At 52.7% G+C, this 27,930-nt stretch overlaps 6 protein-coding genes and 4 pseudogenes across 6 annotated transcripts; 3 read left to right on the forward strand and 7 right to left on the reverse strand.

The window, feature by feature from the left end:
- Positions 1-976: 976 nt before the first annotated feature.
- Positions 977-3,427, forward strand: SAPIO_CDS9766 (uncharacterized protein; the record flags this gene model as incomplete). The annotated part of the gene is made up of 5 exons (XM_016791080.1): positions 977-1,207; positions 2,105-2,251; positions 2,311-2,978; positions 3,066-3,271; positions 3,381-3,427. 5 exons carry the CDS (start codon positions 977-979, stop codon positions 3,425-3,427), a joined length of 1,299 nt encoding a protein of 432 aa, XP_016639590.1.
- A 228-nt stretch (positions 3,428-3,655) lies between these two features.
- Positions 3,656-4,330, reverse strand: SAPIO_CDS9767 (annotated as a pseudogene; the record flags this gene model as incomplete).
- Positions 4,331-5,581: 1,251 nt separating this feature from the next.
- On the reverse strand, positions 5,582-6,376 carry SAPIO_CDS9768 (annotated as a pseudogene; the record flags this gene model as incomplete).
- A 3,047-nt stretch (positions 6,377-9,423) lies between these two features.
- On the forward strand, positions 9,424-10,320 carry SAPIO_CDS9769 (Uncharacterized protein; the record flags this gene model as incomplete). Its single annotated transcript, XM_016791081.1, has 2 exons — positions 9,424-10,048; positions 10,169-10,320. The coding sequence occupies 2 exons, from the start codon at positions 9,424-9,426 to the stop codon at positions 10,318-10,320; spliced, it is 777 nt and encodes a 258-aa protein (XP_016639591.1).
- A 1,078-nt stretch (positions 10,321-11,398) lies between these two features.
- Positions 11,399-11,983, reverse strand: SAPIO_CDS9770 (uncharacterized protein; the record flags this gene model as incomplete). The annotated part of the gene is made up of 2 exons (XM_016791082.1): positions 11,399-11,857; positions 11,981-11,983. The coding sequence occupies 2 exons, from the start codon at positions 11,981-11,983 to the stop codon at positions 11,399-11,401; spliced, it is 462 nt and encodes a 153-aa protein (XP_016639592.1).
- Positions 11,984-12,405: 422 nt separating this feature from the next.
- On the reverse strand, positions 12,406-14,289 carry SAPIO_CDS9771 (annotated as a pseudogene; the record flags this gene model as incomplete).
- Positions 14,290-15,038: 749 nt separating this feature from the next.
- SAPIO_CDS9772 (uncharacterized protein) lies at positions 15,039-15,828 on the reverse strand (the record flags this gene model as incomplete). The annotated part of the gene is made up of 3 exons (XM_016791083.1): positions 15,039-15,332; positions 15,380-15,654; positions 15,756-15,828. 3 exons carry the CDS (start codon positions 15,826-15,828, stop codon positions 15,039-15,041), a joined length of 642 nt encoding a protein of 213 aa, XP_016639593.1.
- An 894-nt stretch (positions 15,829-16,722) lies between these two features.
- SAPIO_CDS9773 (Chitin synthase 2) lies at positions 16,723-20,316 on the forward strand (the record flags this gene model as incomplete). Its single annotated transcript, XM_016791084.1, has 3 exons — positions 16,723-17,220; positions 17,293-19,054; positions 19,130-20,316. The coding sequence occupies 3 exons, from the start codon at positions 16,723-16,725 to the stop codon at positions 20,314-20,316; spliced, it is 3,447 nt and encodes a 1,148-aa protein (XP_016639594.1).
- Positions 20,317-20,756: 440 nt separating this feature from the next.
- Positions 20,757-21,575, reverse strand: SAPIO_CDS9774 (annotated as a pseudogene; the record flags this gene model as incomplete).
- Positions 21,576-22,475: 900 nt separating this feature from the next.
- SAPIO_CDS9775 (Sulfite reductase [NADPH] subunit beta) lies at positions 22,476-27,721 on the reverse strand (the record flags this gene model as incomplete). The annotated part of the gene is made up of 4 exons (XM_016791085.1): positions 22,476-22,508; positions 22,589-26,959; positions 27,059-27,207; positions 27,619-27,721. The coding sequence occupies 4 exons, from the start codon at positions 27,719-27,721 to the stop codon at positions 22,476-22,478; spliced, it is 4,656 nt and encodes a 1,551-aa protein (XP_016639595.1).
- Between the last annotated feature and the right edge of the window lie 209 nt (positions 27,722-27,930).

The raw sequence follows: 27,930 nt of genomic DNA on the forward strand, positions 1-27,930 counted from the left end.
TAGTCCGGCGGGTGTGTGGCAGTAAATCGAGGGTGCAGAGACTCGTGGTGGGATGTACGTAGCCCCTGATTCCTGGAATAACCGCGAGGATGGAGGTCACCAGTTTCGAAAGATTGTTGCGCCGTGTAAGTTGGCTCTCACCCCTTCCAACGACCGTGGCTAAAACCAAGAATACACGCGAGGATTGTGTGCCCAATTGAGAGAGAATTGTGAGATATCGAAATATAGACAGTGCTGTGAGGGAATGCGAGTGCAGCGGCGCGACGGCATGTACCGACAAGAAATTTCCCCCGAAGCAACCGCGCGTATCTCCAGCAGCTCACTCTTGCTCAGCTTTTAGTATATACTCAACTCAAAGCATGAACTCCCCAGGAAAATTTTTGGATGGGATGCAGTTGCTCAATATATGATGGACAGACTCGAGATGCCAAAGGGAGTGTGGTTGAACTGGCCCCTGACTTCATTCAGTTGTTGCCCCCAAGCGGACGGTTCAAATGTTCCAGACTCGGGCATTGGCAGTATTACTAAGAGTGGGTCAAATAACATTGACCTTTCAAATCGTCACCGCACCACAAGAATCAAGCGCAGGCTGCGGAGCTCCCAGAGAGCTTCAATGCGAAAACGCCAGCCCTTTCCGGCCTCGATCTCTGCACCCTTCGAATCATCGACACCCAAAAATATTTACGTCGCGAAATTACACTTCACATAATGTGGCAGAATAAGGCGCAGCTCCCCGGATGGATTGCCGACCTGAACAATCCTCCGCTACCGAAGCATGCGTCGTCCGGAATCGTTGACCCTCCAGGCTTCCCTTCTCACAACAAGTCATCCAAGGCAAGCAACCCCCCTAGCCCTTCAAAATAACCAGATGCGATAAGAATTAAAGTGCTGACTTTCTTGCTTTGCTCAAATACAGAAAGAGAAGTCATCGAAAGATGCCAAGACCCACCAGCGACAGCCCCAGACCCCCGCCGAGATGGACACGCTCAAGGTCAAGAAGGCGTGGGAAGTGGCCCTCGCGCCTGTAAAGTCATTGCCCATGACCGCGATTATGATGTACATGTCCGGAAATTCGCTACAAATTTTCAGCATCATGATGGTGTGGATGGCCTTCAAGAACCCCATCATGGGACTCGTCTCGACGAACCAGGCCTTTGCACGCTTCGAATCCGAAACCAACCGCTCCCAGATAGTCCCCATCAAACTGGTATACGTCGCAATGCAGATATTTGCTCTTGGAGTGGGTGTATGGAAGATAAATTCTATGGGATTGCTTCCGTAAGTTTTCCGATCAACGACTCGACTGCATCGCTTGCATTATCACAAGTGCTGACTTGCCTCTTCTAGGACGACCCGGTCGGATTGGCTTGCTTGGGAAACGCAGAGGGAGCCTACAGAATACGCAATCCCAACCTTATGATGAGGCTTGAAATTGTATTATATGTTTAGTGTTACGACTTGACGGATGGAGGGAAACGGGTTTGGAACCCGTGTCACGTCTCTGATCGTTTGCATGGCACGAGTCCTATAGAGATACTCTTTCTTTTTACCAAGCTTCACCATCGTGGCCGGCCCTGTGCATCATTCAATCGTAGATACGTCGTAGGCTAGGATGGTGGCCCCAATTCATCCCTTGTGATAGAAGATGCGATGCTGGGCTGGATTGCATGATGATTAGGTAGATCCGGGTCATAGTACAATTATAACCACAATTGGCCGAAAAGATCAGAACAAGCGGAAAAGCTACGCCAGAGCCATATATCATCCTTACTTTTGAAGCCCCCGGCGGAGATAAAATATTCCTTTAAGCGTTGACTCTATCCTCGTTTGCAGCTTTGACGAATGACGTTTAGCTTCAGAGCCTTCGAAGATGCCAAGTCATCTGTGAGGTGGGCCTGTGCACTAACATTTTATCCATTGATCCTTCACCACATCACAGCGCGGTCAAGCTTCCACATGTTGGTATGCCGCAATAATACACTAGCTTGAACATCTGGCAACTTCAACCACACGACACCGCAAAAAAAATCGCAAGAATAGACACCAGGGCCACACCAGCCAACAGAACCCGAGAGAAACTCCAGGAAATCCTTTTTCATTTCAGCGTCCAAGCTATCGCACGCAGTTCTCGGGGGCAATGGACTTGTCAGCATCGTTTAATGAGCTGTTGCAAGCCCACAAAGCTCCGCCCATCCAGCGGAGGCCGGAGCTCGATCACCTCGAGGAGTTCCTGAAAGAGGCCTACAGGATAGTACGTGAAATGTGGCGATTCCTTCGGTCGGCATATACTGACAGGCGTCCTCATCACAGAACTCGCACATCTCCAATCTCCACAACGAACTTAAAGACGTCCGCCAAGCGTACCTATCCACCGCTCAGCCCCGAAAGACACATCTACGGATGGGCCAGGCCCAAAGATATCTTACCGATAGGGACCGAGAAGAAATCGACGCCAATGCCAAGCAAATAATACGCGAGCTCAATGCGAGTATACGCATCTTAGACGACGCCGAGAGCAAACGACGGCATGATGAAGAAGCGGCGATACGGAAAAAGTATGGGAGCGCGCTGGGAGCTTTGGGTTCGTGGGCAGCGGGGGGGAAGAAGACGGACGAGCACGAGGCGGCAGAGTCGAGGGCACGGGACATTGGAATACACAGGGATGGGATTCTCTGGTTTTTAAGAAAGAGGTTGGAGTTGTGCTGTGCGACCCAACAGTCCATGATGGAGGCGAGGTTAACGAGGGAAATGGAGAGGAACCGCAGCGTCTTAGCCAACGCCAGCATCCCCCTACCAGGGTATACCGCTCCCCAGGAGAAGGCTGCCGTCAAGGCATCCAGTAGCTCCTCCGACTTTACGTCTCCACAATACGAGTCCTTCGCGCCGGACTCGAGCCTGACAGAGGAGCAGGTGCAAATGTTTGAGAAGGGCAACCAGGACATGATGACACACTACCAAATGACGCTGGACAAAGTCAGGTGCGTTTCTTCCACCACCCCGAAACCAAAGATCACAATTTACAACTGCTGGAGAGAACACGAGGCGACTAACTTGATAAACCACAGAACTGCGGAACAATCACTCGTAGAAATCGCGGAGCTCCAGACCGTCCTGGTAAACAATCTAGCCGTTCAATCCGCCCATATCGAACAGCTCGTCGCCGACTCCGACAACATGGTAGACAACGTAGGAGGAGGCAACAAAGAGCTCAAGAAAGCAACCCAACGTCCCAGCGCGGCCAGGTACACGTTTTTCGCGGCGAGCGGACTGTGTATGTTTTTGATTGTGTGGGACCTTGTAATTTAATTGTGCAATAGAATCATGAGGACGGGACGGGGCGATGATAATACAATGAGCGAGTCTACTTTCACAGGTGCCAGGCGGTCACCATTGGGGAATTGAGACCGAAGCGAGGTGGTTATCATGATGGATATGAGGAGGCATTATTAGAGACAAGGTGATGGCATATAACATATTCATTTTTGGTAAGCTATGGAGTCACCCGCGGAAGACTTAAAGCCAGCCCTTAACGTTATATTGAATCGAGGCGGAGAGACAGACCATGGGTGGCACGACCAACGACCAACAGCCCTGACCTGGCGCAGAGATGGTGTACGATGTTTCATCAAAATCAGAAGAGCGCCGTCACGATCGCTTAGTAGGATTCAGGGTCAACGACTACCAATCGAGGTGGGGAATCACCAAAGTACTTGGGAAGAAGCCCTCGGAAGGGCAAATCATCCAGTGCCCCGCATTCCAACTCAGGGCAGTTATCCGTAGCAATGGCCGCGTAGTGGGCGGCCGTTTCCGGGTCCAAGGTTGAGCCGTCATCCGCGCCGTAATAGCTCTTGCGCATTTGGATGATGATGGTGCGTAGAGCCGGACATGACGTCGCGAAACGCTGGCACGCTCTGGCTAGGTCCTGGAACCCGGACCACGCGATAGCGACGTGCTTGAATCTCGACAAGTCATACTCGCTGAAACTCCCCAGAACCGCTGCCGTGCGGGCAGAGCAGCCGATGTAAATGACCGCCGAGTCGAATTTGACCCAGTAGACACCAGAGGTTCCTGCTCGGTCATTTCGGAGGTGGACGGGGCCTCCATAGGTCCGGTCAAGCCTGCTGCGAGCCACCTGACAGGACAGACCTACAAGATATGGTTTTGGCCCAACGAAGGCCACGTTGAGGGGCGGCTGATATGTGTTGACTCCATCGGAGGTTGGGTGCGCGCTAATCACAGAGAAGACGGTCGGCACGGCGAGCGCCTCGTCCCAAATCTGGTCTTGAAGCATTGGCGGCAGAGCGCCAAACTTGGGGAAACTGGTGGCCATTTTCGAATGTTTGTTGGAGATCAGAGATTTCAATGTTAGCTTGGCCAGGACGGCCGTCTAAATATAACTCTATAGACCAGTTAGTGGGCTTTGTCAAGTAATGGGGATCTATGCATCGATGATGATATGGGACTCGGACACCGCTGTAAGGAAGCCTCATTCCAGGTATCTTCCAAACATTCCGTACCAGATCTCCCACCCGCAAACAATCTGATCTCTCATTCACAAACCAAAAAAAAAAAAAAAAAAAAAAAAAAAAAAGAAAAAAAAAATCGATCGCCTACCCTCTAATACGACCCATCCCGTGCCGAGAATACAAAGAGAAAATATGACAAGCCTGTCAGAATCCTTTGTCGCGTCGATTGCGCAAAATCTCAACTGGGCCCAGATTCCCTGGGTCCTTTGGGGTCACTACCTCCTGATACTTCATGGCGTTCCGGTCTATCGTCGGCGTAGGTAAACCCTCTAGTAAAAATGACGGGACGGTTTTATGCTAACAAGCTCCAAGTCGATTGATTTCATCGTCCCAGACGATCGTCTCGGGGCTGGCTTGAAAGCCCTATCCCAACTTGAGAGCCTTTCCCCGTGTCCAGATGATAAACTCTGCCCGTCCAGCTCGTCAGATCGGTGTACACCAGTTCCAGCTGTCTATGTCCACGTCGAGGACTCGGAAGTCACGGTTAGGCTGTATCCGCAAGCTGATGTCCTCTGGTACCTCCCACCGCTAGACGGTTCGCTTCTATTCCCCAAGAAGTCGAAGCTCCCCCCGCATTTCGTTCTTGCCTCCGACGATACAGTTCTCCCGCCCTGGCGACCGGGTCGGGGATCGGGCTTTTTCAAGGAGGGTGGAGACAAAGTTGTTGCTCCCAAGTCACATGTCTTGCTGGAGGCCCTGATGCGAATATATGCACGGGATGCGGGGACACGCGCGGGTACGTTCGGATTGTCTATGGTTGCATATATCGAGGAATATGTCGACGATGACGGATTCTTAGACGTCAGCGAACTTCCGGAGCCGTTTAGGACGTTTTATGGAGAATTAAGGGAAGGGCGAAAGCCAGTTCGCCCATGGACAGTGGAGTTAAAGAGAGCTCTTCAAATATCGCAGTAGCTAGATTCCCTTTAGCAATTAATATAAAATATCTGCTTCGCAAGATGAACCACCCCTCAAGTCCATGGAGAGTCTGCAGCAGCGCAACTTGCGGGTCAGAGAGTAACCGGCTCGGCTTGACGGTGCTGACCATTCTTCAGCTAAATTGAAACCGTCTTCTCCCCATCGTATCCCTCAGCCTGGGCAAAATAGTACCCTCTCTGGTTTGCCAAGAGCCTCAGGGGCGGCGCTGCCGTGTCCCGCTCGACCATGAAGTCACAGTTGTAGTGCGTATGGCCAAAGGCCCAGAGCTTAACCCTATCGCTCCTAAAGCATTCTTCTCCTGACAATTCAGTTGAGAAGGCGCTTATAATAGGGCTATTCGCATGCCTAGGATCAACTGCACGTACGTCTCTCGACGGACTCCAATGTGTGAAGATCATGATGTCGCGTCCTTTAAGGGCAGCCACTTGCTCGTTAAGCCATGCAAGTTCTTGCTTGTGTGCCTCAGTATGCGCGCCAGTATCCCAGTCTAGGATTTGGAAAAAGTCATTAAGGCCGAAGCTAACAGCCATCTCGGCCTCAGGAGGGATAGCAGAGAAAAGGCTACAACCGAGGATAGTGATGTTTGTGCCGGGTAGACGAAAGGCTGTGCGGTCGAGAAGGACAAATTCCCCTAACAACGGGTCCTTGCGGACATCCTGCTCGAACGCGCGGAGGATGGCAAGCGTTTCGGGCCAGTTAGAGTGATAGGGTTCATGATTCCCGGGGACGAGCAATACAGCGCGGAATTGCTTGAGCTGTCGGATGAGGAAGGCGAGGTAGTCATCTTTATGTGATGCTGTGTTGCCGATATCGCCGAGAAGCGCAAGATAGGGCGCTCTTGGTACGATCTCGAAGATGTCGTAGGCTTTTGGAGCCTCCAGATGGAGGTCCGAGAGGATTTGGACGGCCATGCTATGGGAAGAGAGTGTTTGAGAAGCTGTCTGCCTTGAGATCCAAGACACTTTCGACCCCCGACCCAGCCACACCGAAGGCAGAGGGACTCTCGCGTATCACAGCCCGTCCCTTCGGGGTTGAAGTTGTGGTGCGCGGAACAGAAGAGGCTGGTTGGCGACTAGTACCTAACGCTAAGAGCGTGCTGGCACGATGCATTGGGGGCCTCTCTGCGGAAGGACTAGACATTGATGAGATATTTTGGGCCTCTAATTTCGCAACCGAAAGTACCCATAGCTTATCACATAATCCTCCTCAGCCCTGATTAAAAATATTTTAATGTTAATTGATTAATTGATTTGTCCCGTCCTCCCCAATAACGGCAGCTGGCCGCCAGGATTTTCGAATTCGAATTCGAATCCGACGACCACCCTCATTCCATTGATCAATAGAATCCGCACTCGACAGTTCTTATAGAGGCTTTGCGGTGGTTTGGCAGGAATCAATTGTTTCATGTCATTGGCCACTCATTTGTTCTCTTCTTCTACGTGTGACGCTGCGGTCAAGGTTGCTCGGACCCGTCCCGTATTTGATGCTGAATCCTGATTCAGAGTGTTTCCCGTCACACCTTTCTGCGCTACGCGGTCTCCCTGGACTTCCGGCATTGGGGAACACATCAACGGCAGAGAAAACGGGGTTTGGCGTTGCAGGGCATAGCCATGGCGTCGGGCAAGTTCGGATGGGTGGCCAAATTCCTCACCAGCCGAAACTCCCATCATCTAAGCTACGAAGCATGGCTCCGGAAGTGACGGAAGTGCTTAGAGTTGGCCCTAGGTCGCCCGGACTAGGTTGGAGGAGCGCACTTACCTCGATCCGCTAAGTCCGCCAATGACGACCGTATCCAGCCTTGGACGAAAAGGTCATGGAGGTGAGAAGCATCATAAAAAGAAATAAATAATAACGTGATCAACAGCGAGCAACTAATATAATTCCCCTTGATGTCCGCTTGATATCATACGTCAGGCCCACTACACAAGAAAGTACTTCGTAGTGTAAATGTGGCGGATCTCCCCGACCATACTTCCCGACTTAGGCGTTTGAGAATGAGATCGCCTTGGAAGGGTGGGTGTGGGTGGGTCACCGAGTTTGACACGAAAGCCATCATCGGAAAATACGGCTGCAAGTTCTGCAGTGCTTTATTACGGGTGTGCGCCGTGCGGGAAAGGGGAGAGGCGTTAACGTTAAGAGAGCCCAACCCGATCGACAGATGCAGAGGAAAAGGTTCCGCCATTCTAGAACGCATTGATGTCAATTGGGCAGCCTAGCGGGCATTTTCAATTTGCCTTCCATTGATGATCAGTCCCCTGTTTCTCTGATCCGCGGGGACCCATATCATCTGCTATAATATCCACATCTTGTGGTCCTCAAACATCTTGAGACAAGTCGAGATCGAACTAACAGCTTTATGTACGGCCGGGTTCTATCTAGGCAACGTACTCGTGCATTGCCTCGTCAGAGTCATGTCGCCGCAGGATCTCTGGATTTTTCGTTCTTTTTGCGAATTTCTTGAAAAATGTTTTGTTTCCTTTTTCTTGTTCTGGAACACCCATGATCCATCATCTGAGCTTCCTTCACCCGGATAGCCTTTCCTAATGTACAAGCAGGGCAGATATAGGGCCCGCAGGAAATCCCTAGACTCCAATTGACCGGAACGCGCTCGATTAATTGATGATGGATTAAATATCTTAATGATCAATGATGACACTTACAGGCTAGGTTACCGATGCTCCTGAACCTAATATCATCGTTTGGCAGCCCAATCGGGTACCGAAGCTGGTTCTGATTGATTTAATGTAACAGTAACTCACATCAGTCAGATCACAGTGAAAGTGGCTCCGGTCAACCTTGCCATGCGATGAAGGTTTCAATGGTTCATCGGTTGGCATTTTATGAGGGAAACTACTTGTAATACATCGTTGATGTCCATGTACGAAGTTGTAGGTTATGTACAGAATTGCCTGCCCACTCTCTTATCAACCAGGTATTTGATGGCAGTTGTCCCTGGTGTCAACTGATGATGGCCGTCAACATGAACTTTCAAGGCATGACAAACCCGTTCATACGCCCCATGTCCCATGTACAACTGGAGGATAAAGGATGATGAAAGTGATAAGTGAGAAACGTGTACAAGTATTTATCTTGAGCCCACCTAGGCTATGCGGTCCCACAAACACAGCAAAGGTTTCAATGTTGTTTAAACTCTCGATTTGTTAACCTTGATCGGGTGGCATAGAGCCCGCCCTGTGCTGATGATGGATCAATAATGGCAAACTGGCATTGGACCAAACCAAGTACAAAGTACCAAGTACTGCACTACAATCATAAGACGCGAGCGATCAATGATTGCTTGCTTCATGTAACGCCCCCTCCCCTCCTCCTTCCCTCGTCCCCGGATCCACAAGCCGGCCACTACAGTACGATCGAATTAGCGGCGGCTCCGTTGCACCACCAGAACGCCCCCTTGGTTTCCTACGAAGTATACTTCGTCGACCACTAAAGCCCTTCCCCAATCCATCTTGACCTTTGCAACATCGATCCTTTCCTGTTCCCTGCATATTTCCCTCGTACATTCTCAATTTCTATAATTTTTTGCGTTGCTTGCCTCATCTCGTTGAGCAGGAGACGGAAACCCTTCTGGCCTGAGAAGCGGAGCATTTGATGCTTTAGCGGTCCATTCGCACCTTCTTTTTTTTTTCGAATCGAGCTGCTCCAGGTACTCGGCTTCAGTACTTGTACATCTCGTCTATTCCTCATCTGACTGGCCCATTGCCCCATAAGGTTCCAGTTATCCATCATCGCCATCGATCGATTGCTGCTCTTGACTTCATTTCGAGCCTGCCATAGCGCCTTCCCCTTGACGCCAAACCACACACCCCTTTCTCCTAATTCCACCTCGCATTCTTTTTTTTTCCCTCTCGCGACGGGCGAATCTTCATCCTCTCTTTTATTTCCCCGCCGTCTTCTTTTTCCTTTTCCTTCACCTCCTTATTGACCAACCATCTGCGCGATGACGGATTTGTCGGATCGCCCCAAGACTGATATCCCTGAACAATCCACCACCACCTCAAAGATGGCGAACCCCGACCTGCCATCCGGCTCTCCCTCCAATCAGCCCGACGTCACAGGACAAAGTGTCGAGGCTTCAGATAGCAATGCGCATACCCTCGCAGCTGCCACCGATACAACAACCCCCAGTCCTCCCGAGGCCGTCCCTGCTCCGGCCCAACAAGAAGACTCTTTGGTAATTTCCCAAGAGACGACGGCGCCATCGCCGCCCGCTAAGCACGACTACTCTGGCACTGCTATTGAGGCGGCGACGAACGAGGACGCAACCAAGGCCATCCCGGTCGCATCGAAGGACGAGGGCCCCGTCTGCGTCATAACCTTGCTGGTGACGTCGGGAAAGAAGCATCCCTACAAGATTGACGAGAAATATCTCACGAAGAGGAACGTCCACATCCCCGGCACCACCGAGTCGGGTCACAAGGATCCCTTTAGTATCAGTGTGTACACTCTCAAGGAGTTAATATTGAGGGAATGGCGTGAGGAGTGGGAGCCGAAACCTTCCAGCCCGACTCTTATCCGGTTGATTCACTTCGGAAAGCTTTTGGCCGACAAAGATCAGCTAAATCGTAAGTATATCCTCACATCCGCACTACATATCGCCAGCGCCGTCTCCCTCGGGAATTAACCGTTCCCCTTCCCTTTTTTAAATGGAGAACTGACACCTGTGTCTCCTTTCTTTTCTCTAGAGTATAAATTTAGCGCTGAGACCAGCAACGTCGTCCACATGTCCGTTCGCCCTCAGGAGATTGTCGAGGAAGACGAACCCAAGGGCTCAGGAAAAGGCGGCCGGGATTCCAGGAGCCAGGACAGCGGAAGCCGGTGCTGTGTCATATTATGAACGGTCCCATGCCCAGTTCTACCCTGCGACGGATATATACCCCTCCCTCCGATATAGCGCCGAGAGCATGGTCGCTATGGCCATCGAAGGACTCTAATGGGGGGATTCATGCATCCGTCTCTTTATGACATACGAATCGTGACGGCTTACGACTCTTAGACCACGATCCTCTTGAAAGTCAGACGATGACTCCGCGATACTTGGACCTCATCTTTTCTGTCATTCCTCTATAGATTGAGAGACAACACCAACTTGATGACACTCTTTTACATCTGTTATTTTCCCCCCTCTAATTCCGGGAGCATTCAGGATCCTCTTGAGCATCCAACCTAAGCTCCAGTACATACCAGCACTCACAAAGTCAAGCTGATTTTTGTTGAAGGCACATGACCACAAGGGGTCAATGGTTTTTTGAGCTTTGTTTCTGAAGCGGATTTTCAAGGGATTGGCGCATGAGGTTGTTAACATGAGAGCTTTATTACCCGTGATTATTTGAGGGTGGATTGTGCTCCCCTTTTCTTGTTATTCTCTGTGTCTACGTGTGTTTTATATCATGTTGTTGTTCATATCTGCTTTCTTGTCATTTCCCTTTCTTGTTTGCAATGAAATTCGGAATGGCATGGCCAGAGAAGGAAGGTATCGAAGGTATGAGCGGAATTGGCGTCCTTGACTCGAGGATATCACAATATGTATTGTCTAGTTGTTTCTTCTTTCTTGTTCCTCTCGTCCATTTTATTCCATCCCCCTTTTGCACCTATGACATGAGCGAGAATTTTTGTTTTCTGTTGGTTAAGGGAGCAACGGTTATAGGGCTTACCTCTTGTCGTCTATAGGTGTATAGAGGGCTTTGAAATACACGCTAGCAACCTGAGATAGTTTGCTATTCTCCAACGCAGCAGGAATATCAAGCGTAAGAGTTGTGTACGTACAAGGCCGAGTGTAGTATCACGCGAAGGTTTCGAGTAAAGGGGATCCAGTGTCCTCTAAGTTGTTATCAATAATAGGTCTATGATACAAAGTCCCCAGATCCATCCACTTTCTACCATCATTGTTCTCTCTCCCAGTCCTTCCTCAACATTTACATCTTCAACTTCTTCTCCATCTCATCATGGAACCCAGCAACAGGCCTACTCTCCTCCCCAGTAAACACATCCTCCCAAGTAACGCTCTCATCCCTTCCCCTCAAAATATCCTCATGCACACCCGGTCCCGCAGCTCCCAAAACGGCGGGCCTCCACGTCGTATCCCTGACGATCTTGAGCTCCATGCCCTGGCGGATGGGCTCCGCCATGCCGAACATCCGACGCAGCGTCTCCATGCGGAGAGCCTCCTGCGTGGCGTCCCAGTTCTTGAGGCGCGCTTCGAGGGGGTGGGCCGAGTCGACGGGGGCCGGGGCGTCGGTGGAAGTGGGAGCGCTGGAGGGGCCGACGCCCGCGCGGAGGGTGTCGTGGAGGCCGGGGGCTGAGGGGGCGGAGGTGGATTTGGTGGTGTGGGTGAAGCTTGTTGCGGGGGCGCTGGCGGGGGTGATTCGCATCGACTTGGTTTGGGAGTATAGAGTCAGCGTTTGTGCCGCCTTTATTTCATTTTCTTTGTAGTGCTAATGCGAGATGGGGAGGGGGAGAGAGCAGGCGTGGGCCAGCTAGTTGGAGAGTTAGCTTACCATATTGAAGGTTTCTCGCGACTGTTTATATCTCAAGATGATTAATATGGGGGAATGCGTATAGAGAAGGCGATGAGTTCGTTTCAATGGCTGTTTGGGATAGAATGGTGGGTTGGATGTGGATGTGAAGTTGATCAGGTTTGACGTGGAGGAGAGCTTGGGAGCCAAGCACGTAGCTCTAATGCGTAGGCTGCAGGCATGCGTATGGACGTTGCACTGCAGCGCTTATTGGCTAGCCTTGGTGCCCAGTGCTCGATATTCGCACTGTCTATTCCGGAAATGAAATATGCATGGCGGGTATCTCTATATGCGATTAATGAGTATATCTCTATCTAATACACGCATAACTCTTTACGGACATCGAACCCTCCTCTAACAGAAGCAGAGCGAGGAAATCTGGATATTTTTATTAGACCCACCTCAGTCTAGTTTTCGCTGAGGTTCCATATATCCAACCATCCCTTGTTGTCGCCCCTGAGCGGCTTCTCAAGCCTACCAAAGCGCGCAGGTAGCCCCGAGTTGGCCTCGGGCAAACACACCCACTCCCTCACGCAGTCGGGGACTTCCTCCTTGATGTGGCTAATACAAACGAGGGCCTGATCATTAGAAAGTCCAGTAATCTTAACATTTCCAGCCTTCTTAACCTCGCTGTCGACGACATTTCCGTCTCGAATGATCTTCTCTTCTCCCGAAGAGAGGAAGAGGATGCACTTGTCTCTGACAGCTTCATCCATGCCACTAAGGGCCTCGTCGAGAACGACGATATCAGGACTCTTAACCATGGCCCTGATGAAGAGCGCCACGCGCTGAGCGCTGAACGAGAGCTCGCCTAGGAGATATTCGTCCGCCCAGGAGAGGTCTCGCGTAGGTTCGGTTGCTAGGTGGTATGACGGGTGTAAGTCGGGTGCGAACCAGCGCAAAGCCGCCTCTACTTTAGACGAAGCGTCACCGTCGAGCTTAGGCCGACTCTTGAAAGTGTCTGCCCAGGCGTTTTCGACGACTTGCCGCACGGTCAGGCTGCGGGGCATATGCTGGTGGACCTCGGGGCTCGAATGGCCGACTCGAGATTGAATGTCCCAGAAGGTGAGGACGGGTTGTGCGGAGCCCGGTTCGGGGAGCCGACTTCTTCCGAACAGTTTTATGGGGAGTGAATAGGTTTGAGGGTGATCGGAACACAGTAATGAGACGAGAGTTGTTTTTCCGGAGCCGTTGGGCCCGAAGACGGCCCATCTGTCGCCCCTTCTCACTTTCCACTGTAAGCCGGATTTGGCGCCTGTCGGTGTAGATTCTGACCAGTTTCCGAGGACAATCTTGTCCCCGTACTTGACCTGACACCCGTCCATTTCCACGAGCACGTCTCTATTGCTGTCTGGGGTGTTCGAGGAAGAGTTAGATGCAGCCGGTCCGCCCGTCGTAGGCACCTCGGCGTCATTCCGTAAGCCACCAGTCCATACTCCTTTAGTATACTCTTTGTGCCCATACAACACCTCGGTTTTAGGTCCCATAGCTTCGATCTCGCAGTCGCCCTTTAGATAAACGACATGCGAGATCCAGTCAGGTAGAGGATCCTGGGGCCTCGCGCTAAGTACGAGACGCGGATTTGCCTGATTCGCAAGGGACTCCAATAGCGGGTCGAGAGAACGCACAGTCGGTGGGTCAAGCCCCATGAATGGCTCATCGAGGAGAAGAACCTCGGGGGTTGTCAGCAAGGCCCTAGCAATGCGCGCGCGGCGGCCTTGGCCGTTACTGAGAAAGGCCACGGGAAGATCCAGTAGCTGTGAAAGGCGTAGATCCGTAACAGCACGGTCAAGGAGTTTAGACATTTCGGGACTAAGAGTGTTCTTGGATAAGGGGTTAAGCTCGGTGTTGCCTAGGAGATAGTCCCGCAGTGAGAAGTCGGTGGACTCACGGAGAGACTCGTAGCGTGCGGAGAGGTAGGCGGATGTAGTGACACCATCGGTGAGACCGCCCCCGTTGCGCTCGCCATCGAAGCCAACGTAGGCGATGGCGCGATCGGGGGTCCTTAGGTCATGAGGCACGGCATCGCTGGATAGGTAAGGGTAGGATCTAGCCGTTGGAGGGTCGCAGAGAAGACGTCCGCGCAGGATATGGAGGAAGGTCGTTTTTCCCGAGAGAGAAGGACCGACGACACACCAGTTTTGGGGCGAGTCAGAGAAGGAGGGCAGCTCGAAGTTGAGGTTAGAGAAGAGAGGTGGGTTTGCGGCCGACGCGAGGGCGTTGGGATGTCGCCGGAAGAAGGTGCCATTTGCGACCCGAATGACGGGGGAGCGGAAGAGCTGAGGCCGCATTGTAAGGACCAATTGAAGATTTCTTTATTAAGGAGGAGAAACGTAGCTCATCTCATGGTGATTCTCCTGCTCTTTTCGATTTCCGTAGGGCACACGACACAGGCAGCTGTCCGTGTTCGGTTGAAATAAGTCACTGGTCGCTTGGACATGATCCAGCGGAGTTTACGGGGTTAAGGAAAATAGGCTCTCAAAGGGCGAAGAATGACCGATCGCGGATCAGAACCGTCGCGATGACTCAATGTTTTGACCGCGGAAGTATCTTGTGTGAAAAAGTATCCATTGATGTATGCAGGAGGCATAAAAGCCTGGGCATGGGCGTTCATTTCAAGGGACGGGCAAATAGTGGCCGTGGTTGTTGACGAGCGGTTTCCTGCCGAAGTGATGCTTCGTGTGTGCCCGTTTTCCCCGAAGGAAATCTCTCGTTTATTCCTTTAAAGACAGCCCGAGAGTTCTTTTTGGAATCACCATTGGTGTTTGGATTCTATCTTCATTACGAAGTACGTGCTGTTTATTCAATACCACATACATATAGATAGATACAGATATTCTGTTCTTGCTTTAGAGTACGAGAGAGGGGGAACATCGTTGTGAGAAGATTTGCCAGACAACAACCATCACGGGGCGGGGTCGACTCGCCCTAACTTAGATCGTTGCCAAGGTCGCTATTATGGACAGCTGGATGGACAGTGGACGCGAGGGAAACGTCTCAAAAGGGGCAAGCTTCCCAGAAATCTCACGAGGGGCATTGTCTAGATTTCACTCTCCTGGGAGATCATCTTTAGAAGCATGTCTACATCATCCACCTCGCCTTCTAGTGCAAAGGATGGGCCGGGTCTCCGATAAAATGGGGCCTCCAACTCAGGTAGATAAAAGCCCGCATACTCCCAGTCGATAATGGCCTTGATCTTGAGACTATCAGCGTCGACAATGGCGTTGCTAGCCGAGAGATCGTTATGGCAGAAGACGAGGTCGCGCTTGTCTCGGTTTCGCACTTTCCAGGTTCCGCCCCTCGACGTACGCAAAACGCGGTATGGTGGGAGCATCTAACTATGATTTAGCGATCTGGTTCGGGTTCGCTGAGGCTAAGTACGGAGTCTTGATTAAAGCCTGGAGAGAGGATTGCCATGCCACCCGGCCCTCCCCAAGTGTCAGATGTCAGCTTCTTGAGAGTCTCTAGATGAAGCTCTAGCTCTTTGGCGACGGTCTTCTTTTCTTCGTCCAGGTCGTTCATCGCGGTCCTTTCGACATACTCGGTCACCAAGCAAGCGGCGCCATCATCCTTAAAGCAGACATAAAGCTTCGGCAATGGGATGTTGGTTTTCTCGGTAAGAAACTTGAGACATGCTCCCTCGTTCAGAATGCGCTCTGTATTAAACAGTGGAACATGCAAATATCCCCTTTGTGTCTGCCATTCATTCGGGCGAAGGCTGCGCTTAATCCGGGTTGTTCCCCCAACGCGGTAATACTTTCTTCGGGTGTGATGGCTACGCAGTGCTCCTCACGTTTATCATTGAGCTCCTGGTTTGTTGGAGGTGCCATCTTTGGTAAGGGTGAATTGAATCATTGTAGGTCTGACGCAGCACACTACGTGTTGAATCCAAGCACTCACGCGACTTCAAGGCAGCTTGAGGGCAACCACAGGCTACTTGACGACTGGCTGAGGCGCAGCTGGGTTTCTACTTTGTGTTGATAACTTGAAGATCCCCAAATGGATTAGCTGTTTGCCCGGAGGAACCGGACGGATCAGTTCCTTGGATCAACAGAGACGAATGACGGAGTCGTGCATCGTTGATTGGCTTGGCCCCTTGAAATGTTGAAACAGAAGAGCGGTTGCATGCAAGGTTATTTTGGTTGGTGTTTGCTCACAGAAGTGACCTCGAGTGACTTGGATTAATTAGAAATTTAGAATTAGAGAAAGCTTGATTTTTGGTGGTTTGCCCCGTTGCCCCGTTAACCGCGACGGATGCGATACCGACGCAACCGTTTGTGTACTTTCGATATTCCCACGACCGGACTGCAGTCTTCGAGCCAAATCCGTCCAGCTCCAGTTCTCCTTGTAGCTCCCCGCCGCCACACCCAAAACGGACCACGAACCCACAGCAACTTGGAATTGGAAATCTCTCCGATAAATCCCACGAGGAGCACAATCGTCCAGCTGCAGCCTTTGCAAGCCAGTCCACACCACACTGCCCTCTTTCCTCCTTTCCACGCCCAACCTCCAACTATAACCAGAAGCACCATCTCCCATAGTAATTGCCAATTGACGAGCACGAGGACAGGGCAGCTACGCAACGCCTATTCGAGGGACCAACCCCACAGCCTCCCGGCGCGACCGCCGTGTTTACACTGCGCTCCGCCTGTTGAAAAGGACCATCGTCCATCCACAGACACAGGCGCATCGACAAACTCCAACAGCCCTTTGATAACAGCAAGATGGACCACCATCCCAGCACTCCTACGCGGCCTCCCGATTACTCCCTTCCCGCCTATGAAGATGAAGACACACCCGGCCATGGAAGCGGTGTGAGGCTGCTGACCTCTATGGATGATCCTCTTGACAGCCGACAGTATGTGACTCGAACCTCTCCCACCAGGGAGCCGCTCGCATCGGCAATGCAGCCCGAATCCCCTGTTCCTTTGCCTCTCTCTCCAGGCGGGCGTGTGCTGTCCCATCCTTCTTTCACTGGCCAGTCGCCAGTCCGCACGCCAGGAAGTTCCTTGGCCGAGCTGAGGAGGAAGCCCGTAGACGGCTCTCCTACCGTAAAGCTTCAGAAGAAGAACAAGCCCGAACACATCTTGCAAGCGGAGATTCTCCAGAGCCTACCCACTCTGCCCGACGGGCCGTCTCGCAGGAAAAGTCTCCTTCGCGAACAGAGAACAGGCAGCCCGGTCCGCCCGAGAGCTGCTATGTCAGCCAGTGGTCTACAACCTGTAAGTGACAGTGACAACCAAAGCTCACCAGACCATGTCTCTAGCACGCGACCACTCCACCGGCCATATCAGCCTTCCGTGGCTTCTTCTCACTCCAGACCCTCTTCAATCCTCGATCCGCCGAGCATGCCCCCGCCAGATTCCACCTATGTGCCGTTTCAACGAAGAGACAGCATCGCCAGTTCCCGAGGCTGGAGCCCATCGCGGATGTCTGGAAGCTATGCGCGCTCTCCTCCGTCGAGTGTTCACTACGAACCTTCAGAACTCAATGGATCGCCACGTCCGGGAACACCCTCATCCAGATACGGCGGAAGCCCTCGGCGGCCATTGCCTCCCGAGCCCTTGTTCTCGACCGGAGCGAGGAACTCTGCTGCCTTCGCCGATGACGCTACTGTCTCAATACCTCTCGATGGAGATCACGACGACGATGTCTTCGGTCCCGATCGTGATTATGTGGAGTCGCACCACCATGACTATTACGACCATGACCACCATGATCACTATGATCACCACGACGACAATGACCACCATGATCATCATGACTACCACGACTACCGTGATCACCACAACCATGACCGAGATTCGTATGGGAGGGACTCTCAAACAACTCTGAGCGGAGCTGGCCACGGGGACGATGACGAGTTTAACGAAAAGGTATCGCACTACGGACCCGCCCCCGAGGGCGAGCAGGAACGTCGTGGCGTCAGGGCCCCTCAGACCTCCAAGAAGGAAGTCCAACTCATCAACGGCGAACTGGTGCTTGAGTGTAAGATCCCCACCATCCTCTACAGCTTCTTGCCGCGCCGCGACGAGATCGAATTCACCCACATGAGATACACCGCCGTCACCTGCGACCCCGACGATTTCGTCGACCGCGGGTACAAGCTGAGGCAGAACATTGGCCGGACGATGCGCGAGACGGAGCTGTTCATCTGCATTACCATGTACAACGAGGACGAGTTCAACTTCACCCGTACCATGCACGCCGTCATGAAAAACGTATCTCACTTCTGCAGCCGCAGCAAGTCGAGGACGTGGGGCGAGAACGGCTGGCAGAAGATTGTGGTCTGCATCGTCTCCGACGGCCGAGAGAAGATCCACCCGCGTACCCTCGACGCCCTAGCCGCCATGGGAGTCTACCAGCATGGCATCGCCAAGAACTACGTGAACCAAAAGGCCGTCCAGGCCCACGTGTACGAGTACACCACCCAGGTCTCTTTAGACTCCGACCTCAAGTTCAAGGGCGCCGAGAAGGGAATCGTGCCGTGCCAGATGATCTTTTGCCTCAAGGAAAAGAACCAGAGGAAGCTCAACTCGCATCGGTGGTTCTTCAACGCCTTCGGTAAGGCCCTGAACCCCAACGTGTGCATCTTGCTCGACGTCGGTACTCGCCCCGGCACGAACTCGCTGTACCACCTTTGGAAGGCGTTCGACACCGACTCCAACGTCGCCGGCGCTTGCGGCGAGATTAAAGCCATGAAGGGCCGCTTCGGCGGCAACCTGCTCAACCCGCTGGTGGCCTCTCAGAACTTCGAGTACAAGATTTCAAACATCCTCGACAAGCCGCTGGAGAGTGTTTTCGGTTACATTACTGTGCTTCCCGGTGCGCTCAGCGCTTATCGGTATCACGCTCTTCAAAACGACGAGACCGGCCACGGGCCCCTTAGCCAGTACTTCAAGGGTGAGACGCTGCATGGTCAGCATGCGGATGTGTTTACTGCAAACATGTATCTCGCCGAGGACAGAATTCTTTGCTGGGAGCTCGTCGCGAAGCGACAAGAGAGGTGGGTGCTGAGATATGTCAAGAGTTGTACCGGAGAGACAGATGTACCGGGTAAGTTTCTCACTCTTCGTCATCGCCATAGCCATACTTGTCATTCTCTAACTCTTTTTTTTTCTTCTTCCGCAGACACTGTTCCCGAGTTCATATCCCAACGCAGACGTTGGCTCAACGGCGCCTTCTTCGCCGCCGTCTATTCCCTCGTTCACTTCAGGCAAATTTGGAACACCGACCACACAATCGCACGCAAGATCCTCCTGCACATTGAGTTCCTCTACCAATTCCTGCAACTCCTCTTCACCTACTTCTCTCTCGCCAACTTCTACCTCGCCTTCTACTTCATCGCCGGCGGTCTCGCAGACCCCACCGTCGATCCGTTCGGTCACAACATTGCGAAATATATCTACACGATTCTACGGTACACCTGCGTTCTGCTCATCGCCACTCAGTTCATCTTGTCTCTAGGTAATCGGCCGCAGGGTGCTAAGAAGCTCTACCTGACGAGCATGATTGTCTACTGCGTTATCATGTTGTATACGACGTTTGGCTGTATCTACATCATCGTTCGGCAGCTCACTAAGAAAGAACTCGACGAGGACGGAAACGAAATCGGCCTAAAGCTCGGCAGTAACGTCTTCACCAACCTCGTAGTCTCCATCGCCTCAACAATCGGCCTCTACTTCCTCATGTCCTTCCTCTACCTCGACCCCTGGCATATGTTCACCTCCTCGCTGCAATACTTCCTCCTACTACCGAGCTACGTCTGCACGCTCCAGGTCTACGCCTTCTGCAACACACACGACGTCACCTGGGGAACCAAGGGCGACAACGTCATGAAGACGGACCTCGGCGGCGCCGTCGGCCAAGGCTCGACGGTCGAACTCGAGATGCCATCCGAGCAGCTCGACATCGACAGCGGCTACGACGAGGCCCTCCGCAACCTCCGCGACAGGCTCGAGGTGCCGCAGACGGGCATCTCGGAGGCACAGCTCCAGGAGGACTACTACAAGAGCGTGAGGACCTACATGGTCGTCACGTGGATGATCGCCAACGCCATCCTCGCCATGGCCGTGTCGGAGGCGTACGCGGGGCGTGTGATAGGAGACAACTTTTACGTGCGGTTCCTGCTCTGGAGCGTGGCTAGTTTGGCGCTCTTTAGAGCTTTGGGGAGCACGACGTTTGCGATTCTGAATGCCGTTAATATGATTGTTGAGGGTCGTGTTAGGATGAGTTTGAAGGTACCCGAGTGGGTGGGCGGGTTGGGGAGTAAGATGTCGGAGACTATGAGTAGCATAGGGAGTAGCGTGAGGAGGTGATCTGGGGATATGGTTGAGGCAAGGGTTTTGTTTGAATTTCGGGGTTCATGGTTGTCTTTTTTGTTCGGCTACTTGTTCGAGTTCTTTTTTGTTTCATTTTTTCTGGGATTTGGGTTCGGGTTTCTGTTGGGCATTTGATGATAATGCTGTTTGTTCATTTGTGTTTTTTCTTCGCCTTTTTGTTCTCTTGTTTGAGGTGTTAGACGATTCCGTTCTCGCAATGTGGTTGATTGTATGGGAGATGGCAACATGAAGAGACTGAAGGAAACTCGGCATGTAAGTCAAAATAATGATGAATGGGTACGAGAATCTCGGGGGCTTCAGTTCTAGAGTTATGTCTGTATGGAAAGAATCAAATCCACATATACCCTTCCCTCTCCTTCTAACCTCAATCCTGGCTTTCTGATGACGGCTTTTCTCATACTTCCCATGTCGAGATGCTACTTCGTACAAATAATCTCGCCATTCATCACCCCGAACCAGGCCTCCTTGGACGTCGACCACTTCCTCCAGGCCTTGACGCCATCCTCCATCTCCTCCTCCCTCATCACACCCAACTGCTTTACCCTCCACCTCAGCTCCGACTCCTCTTCCATCCTCTCCGCCACGCTCTCCCCCCACCACTTCACGTCCTCCTCCGTAGCAAAACTCCAGCTCCCAATCGAACAAGCGATCTTCTCCGCCTCAAAGCCCGCCCTCATCGCCAACCCCTTCAGCCGAAGCCCCATGTCCGGATCCGACCCCGCGGCTCTCATCGTCCCTTCTAACGCAACTTTCCACGCTTCCATACCCGGAAGATCGGGATAGTACCGCATCGAGGAGACGGCCATGTCCTTGCACGCCAGGATACCACCCGGTCTCAACACCCTCGTCATCTCCTTGACCGACCGCACCGGATCTATCAGGTGAATCACCACCTGGTGCGCATGCACTAGATCGACGCTCTCCGCTTCGAAAGGCAACTCTTCCACGTTGCCCCTCATAAACTCGCCGTTCGTCAACCCCCGCTCCGAAAAAGTCGCGCGCGCACTCTCTAGCGCCTTCTCCGATGCGTCGAAACAGATCACGCGGCCTTGCGGGACCAGCGCCGCGAGGTCCGCCGAGATCGTACCTGGTCCGCACCCGACGTCGAGGATCGTCATCGTTGGTTTAATGTGGGGGAGGACGTAGGGGGTGAATCCTGTCGCGGTGCGGTGGGCGTGGGCCGAGAGGACGGCGGACGAGTGCCCGTGGATGTAGTGCGTTGGCTCTTCGGACATGGCTGCGTCCTTGGATGGGTTTTGTGGGAGTTAGACCACTGGAAGATTCTGGAGGTATGGACAGTCTAGCTAAGGCAACTGGTCAGGTTAGGTATTAAGGAAAAGAAGAAAGTAGGATGGCGGGCAAGTTAAAGAATGGAATCAAATAAAATGAAGCAGGAATAAAAAAAATCAATGAAGGAACAATCTTCAGAGTGACGTCGAAGGTCTCTCGCCGGACCGTAGATCCGCGCTTGGAAATCCTTTCTTGATATTGAATCCAGGCGAAATCGGAGCTTAGCTTTCCTTGTCTGTCTTATCCCATTTTCATTTTCTTTAATCGAATGGAACTCTGCGCGCATGCTGCATATGTATGAGGACGATCAGGTCGGTTGATTTCCACCAGTCCCAAGAGACGTGTCGTCTGACGTAGGACATCAATTGATGTTTATTCTCCGTGTTCGGCGAAAGCTGGGTTGAGATCACGGTCGCTCACGCTCCGCGCCTTTAGAAGAGGAATCAACGGGACATACCCCTTTCTTCCTCGCCTCTGTGACGGATTTACCTTGATTCGTTCTCTCTTGGCTGTCACTGCGTTGGCGTCTAATGTATCATGTTATACACATGGACTCATATCTGTTGTTGAAGCTCTTTACGGCACTTGATATTTAGAAAAAAGTCTGGTCCTAGTTGATCGACACGATAACTATGCGCTATAACCCCGAACAACATCATTGAAAAAGGAATGGGGAAAAAAAAAAAGGAAAAGAAAATAATACCCTCCCAATCTTATCGGATGTAAATCTTGAAGAAAAAAAAAAGAAAAGAAAGAAAGAAACCTCTCAAAAATCATGCAAATGGTGGCTGGTATGTATAAGTGTATAAATATGTCCATTATCATGCAACTTTCCCGAATCTTCTTTACTCCTCGTCAGATCCATCATCCTCGGCAACCTGTAGTAAAGAAATCCCGTTAGCAAAACTTCTTTGTTTCCTCGCCGAAGTTATACTCATCAGGTAAGGCCAGAACTTACATTCTCGTGGAAATCTCTACCCTCCGCAGTGGCGTGGATGATACCCGCCCTGATGCAGAAGTCTCCAAACCTCTCACCGGGATTTCGCTCAGCAGCATATTGCTTCAAGAGGCCCTTCATAATGGTCAGAATTTCCTCCTCCTTGATGCTAGCCCTGTACAACTTGTTCAAGCGCTGGCCGTGATAACCACCGCCGAGGTACATGTTGTACGTCTCGTACGCCTTGCCAACAAACGCAACTTCAGCCAACCAGGGACGCGCGCAGCCGTTGGGGCAGCCCGTCATGCGCATGACGATGGAGTCCTGGCGCAAGCCGTGTTCCTCGAGGGTCGCCTCGAGCTTGCCGATGAGCACCGGGAGATACCGCTCGCTCTCGGCCATGGCGAGACCGCACGTGGGGAAAGCCACGCAGGCGGACGAGCTGAGGCGCAGACCAGAGAACTTGACGTTGTCCAGCTTGTACTTCTTCATCAGCGCGTTGATGGCGCCGACGTCCTCGTCTGCGACGTTGCTGAGAATAACGTGCTGGTTGCCTGTGAGGCGGAACTCGCCCTTGTGAACCTTGGCGATTTCCCGTAGGCCAGTCTTCATCTGGAAGTCCGGAGTGTCCTCGATGCGGCCGTTCTCGATGAAGAAGGTGAAGTGGTTCAGGCCGAGCTCGTCCTTGGTCCATCCAAAGGTATCCACGTTGCTCTCGAACTTGAAGGGTCGCTCCTTTCCGAAGGTGTGACCCCACAGGTTCTCAACCTTAGCCTTGTACTCCTCGACGCCCATGTCGTCGACCGTGTACTTTAGACGGGCGTGCTTGCGGTTCTTCCGGTCGCCAAAGTCCCTCTGCACGAGCATAACCTTCTCGCAGGCAATTTCGATCTGGTCTTTGGGGACAAAGCCGAGCATCCGGCCGATCTGGGGATAAGTCTTCTTATTGTTGTGCGTAGCTCCCATACCACCACCGATGAGCATGTTGAATCCTTCAAGGTCGCCATCCTCGTTCTTGATGGCAATCAGGCCGATGTCGTGCGCGTACACATCCGTGTCATTGTGCGGCGGTACGGCAATAGTAATCTTGAACTTACGCGGCAGGTACGTAGGTCCGTAGAGGGGTTCGAAATCTTGTACGGCGTCACCAGCAACCTGGGTCTTCTCGTCGTTGTCGTCCGTGAGCCAGATTTCGTGGTACGCCGAGGTAGCGGGGATGAGGTGGTCGCTAATCTTCTTGGCACACTTCCAAACCTCGCCGTGGAGCTTGGACTGCGTCGGAAGGCTGCTGCACATGACGTTACGGTTGACGTCACCACAGGCGGCGATGGTGGTGAGGAGGGCACGGTTGATGGCTTGCATGGCGGGCTTCAATTTGGTCTTGATAACGCCGTGGAACTGGAAGGTCTGTCGGGTGGTGAGCTTCATGGTTTCGTTTCCGAGAGACGTGCTGATGTCATCCATCTGGATCCACTGCTTGGCCGTCGCGACACCGCCGGGCAATCTGCATCGAATCATGAACGAGTAGGCCGGCTCGAGACCTTGGGCTTTGCGCTCTTCCCTAATGTCGCGGTCATCCTGCATGTAAGTTCCGTGAAACTTGGTGAGCTGTGAATCTGCAGCTGAAATTGCGAGGGTAGAGGTATCCCTCAATCCTTCGACAATGGTTCCGCGCAAGTAGTTAGAAGCCAGCTTGATGTCCTCGTTCGTCAGCGGCGGCGGCTCCTCGGGTAGACCCTCGACGTTATCCACGCCGAGCGCTTGCCAGATCTTGGGCTCCCATTCTTGGTAGGCCGTCTGGTAGCCATCGGGATCCTGGTCGTCGCCAAGCCCAATGTCCGCGAGGCGGGAGGCGCCCAAGTTGGTGAGAACCCGGTCCAAGTCCTTGGCAGGCTTGTTATAGTAGATCCTATCCTGCTTGCGAGGCCAGTAGTGGCTGTCACCGAGGCCGAAGACGGAGTACTTGACGGTGGCTAGATCAAGATCGGTAGAGTCCTTGATAGCATCCCAGAAGGGACGGCCATTTTGAGGGAACTCGCCCTGACCGGCAGTGGCGGTGACCAGGACAATATTTTGCTCGGTGAGCAAGTCCTCGACGGGGTAGTCCTCCATCGCCAGGGCAGCCGCCTTCAAGCCGCGGGCCTTACCGCGGTTCGCCAACCTCTTCGCGATCATTTCGGCCGTTCCGTTGTCCGAAGCAAAGAGGACGGTAAGGGGCTCGCCGAAAAGACCCTCTAGCAGTTGATTGTAGGCATCCTTAGCCTTGCGCTTCTGCTCAGCGCGGACCTCGGTGCCGTAGTCCTCCGCCAGGTTAGGCCCGAAGCGAGGGTGTTTCCGCATCAGCTGGGTTAGCTGATTATCGCGGTCAAGGAACTCCTTCAACTCGGCCTTGATGCGTTCAGAGTCCAAAGAGAAGTTAAGCTCGCCTCGACTCTCGTTGGTTGGATCCCAGCGGTAAAGTGGCCAGTAGCCAATGTCGACAGCCTTCTTGGTTTCCTGAAGAACCGTCAAGGGAGAGTCGTGTTCTCCGAAGTAGGGAAGATAGGCTAGGACAACGGAAGGACCCTCGAACTTATCCGCTTCGAGCATAGCTTGGAGAACCTGTGTGTACGAGCTATAGACGGCGACGGAGGCCACGTAAGCGTTGCCGAAGTTCATCGCGTAAAGGCCAATGTCCTTCTTTCGTCGATTCGCGTCAGCGGCAGCCCGTTCGGAGTAAGGCGTAGAGTCGATGATAAGCATGTTCACGTTGGCTCCCGAAGCGAGGACGTGGTGGACACCGGAGTTGCCCAGGTCGTAGGCCCAAGCATCGGATCCGACTAGCCAAAGGGACTCCTTTCGGAAAAGGCCCTTGTGCTGGAGAAGACTCTTGGCAAGGGACGATCCGTCAGTCTCGAGTCTCGAAATCACATCGTCAGCCAGCTCCCCGCTCTTCACGGGGTCCTCTGCGTTCAGGGACCACCTCGTCAACCACGTCGAAGGGGCGTCTGTGATGAAAGCACCGCTCTTGATGGCATCCTTGACTTCATTCACGAACCGGCCACGGTGTTCCCTCCGGGCCAAGAGAGATCCGAATCCAAACTCGGGGGACGCGGAAATAGTGGCAGAGATGCCGGCGTTGCTAGACGAGAGCGCGTTGGCAAGGTAGACGCGCTTTCCGAACAGCTGGTCCAGAATCTTCATGTAGGCAGTCTCTACCTTTGGCTTCTCGAGACTATATTCGTTCGCTGAAGGGGCAGCCTCAGGTAGGCCAACGGGGAGATTTTGAATCGGGGTTTCGGAGGTGAGGTTTTGGACAACACCCCTAAGCGCCTGAGTCGCCGTCTCAGCCGTTATATGCCCCAGTTGATATCCAACGACGGTGTTGACGCCGCTTAATCCACCCTTGACGGTAGACAAGATATCTAGAAGCAAGGGACCCCATTTCGTCGTCTTCCTGTAAGTCTGTTCCAGCACTGCAATCCTCTTAACGGCTCGTGGAATTGCCTCGAGGAGGACAGCACCCAACCACGGGCGATAAAGCCGTGGCGTCAAAAGACCGATCTTGGCAAATACCTCGTCGGATTTGGCGTTGTCAATGGCCTCGGCAAAGAGACCAGTGTCGGCTCCGAAAACGAAGATGCAGTTCTCGGCATCTTCCGGCCCGGTGTACTCGAAAGCGTGGTATTCGCGGCCGAAGACGATCTTCATCTGCTGCCAAATGCCATTGACATACTTGTAGACATCTTCCGATGTCACCTGGAAGGCGTGCGGTTCAATGGAGGTGGCGGGGGAGCTAGATGTGTGGGGAGGAGTGCTAGACTGGCTTCCGTGGCCTTCAGAATTCCTGGAGGAGCCTGACTTGGAGGGCGTATTCTGGACATCAAGGTGGAGACGATTGATATCTAATTGGGCGGTGGCTACAGGCAAGGGCTGGGTTTGGGTGACCGCTACTTGCCCATCATCCGCGTAGATGGTGGTTCCCGGTGTGGAGGACGATTGGAGCCTTCGAACGGTGTCCATATCAAGCAGCTCCCGCACCAAGGGGATATCCTCAATTGGGATGGGCTCGTCACGGGCCGAGGTCTCAGGGGAGAAGAAGTGGATGACACCCTTCCCGGACCTTAAAGCTAGCGCATGGGCAGTGATGGCCATGTCCTGAGCCTCCTGCAGGGTCTCGGACTGCAAGAAGGTCCATCCTGAGCCACGAATTGCTGTGATGGGAGAGTAATCGGCATTGGGGGTGGGATAGAGGGAGACGTGAATGACGACGGGGAGGTTGGCGAGCTTGTAAAGATGGGCAATGGATGGGAGAAGGATGGTAGAGGGTGTCGTGACGGAGAGCAAGCGGCCTGATCGAGCTAGTTGGTAGGCCGAGAGCAAAGGATCGGCATTGTGTCGGGTGGTTAGAATCTAGTCGTTGTGTTAGCAACCCCGACGGATCAAGAAAGTTAACGAGACACTTCAAGGTGTTCTCTCCCCCCCCTCCCCCCCCCCGCGGCTTGCACATACCTCTGGGATAGAGTCTGGGGTGGTTGCCACTAAGCTGCGACTCCCACTTGTGGAGAGCTGCCTCAGGTGGCTTGAGAAGGAGGAATCAGTGGCATTTGAGGGTTGAACGGAGATGATGACATCGCTAGCAAGGTAGGCGATCCGCGCAACTATGACAGGTGTGTTAGTATGATATATCGGAGACAATGGTTGCCAATGCCGTGTGGTAGAGGAAATCAGTGATATCGGACAGGTCACCGAAATCGAGCGGCACCGCAAAACCAGAGCAGGAAATTGATTCCCCCAACGAGACAACCTCTAGACCTCGAACAAATACAACGGAAATTATTCGGACGCGTAGCAAAACGAAATCCGGAACCAATTCGGCAGCTTCTGTAGCAATTGAGCCCTCGGAGAACCAAGTTGAATCATTGCCGGTGTAAGCTACTGGGAACGCGCTCCATGACCCACACGGCGATGACCTCAACCTCCAACTTCAGAAGTAGAGACGAACAACAAGAGAACGAAGGGCAAAGGAAGGAGGGCAGGGAGGCAGGAAGCAGCGTATCACTATGACTTACCAGCCAGCTCTGGCGTCTGGATGCGAGCAGCCATGGCTTCTACAGCAGTTGGTGAGGTGGGAGAGGATGTGGAGGAATCAAAGGCCCTGAACAGGAACGACATGACTGACGATGGAGAGGACGAGCTCGGCCTTTTGTCTTCTTTTCGTCGCTGCCAATAAAACGCTCGTCATTATTCAAAAGGTAAAAATTTTTTGAGTTTCTTGCTGGTTTCCTGCGAACTCGCCTCTCCACATGGCACATCCCCTCCCAAGAACTAAGACTACCGCATACTTCGTAATACTTTGAGGACAGCCAGACACTGGATCGGTT

This window comes from Scedosporium apiospermum (genome assembly GCF_000732125.1).
Source record: "Scedosporium apiospermum strain IHEM 14462 chromosome Unknown SEQ_SAPIO_0143, whole genome shotgun sequence".
NCBI lineage: Eukaryota > Fungi > Ascomycota > Sordariomycetes > Microascales > Microascaceae > Scedosporium > Scedosporium apiospermum.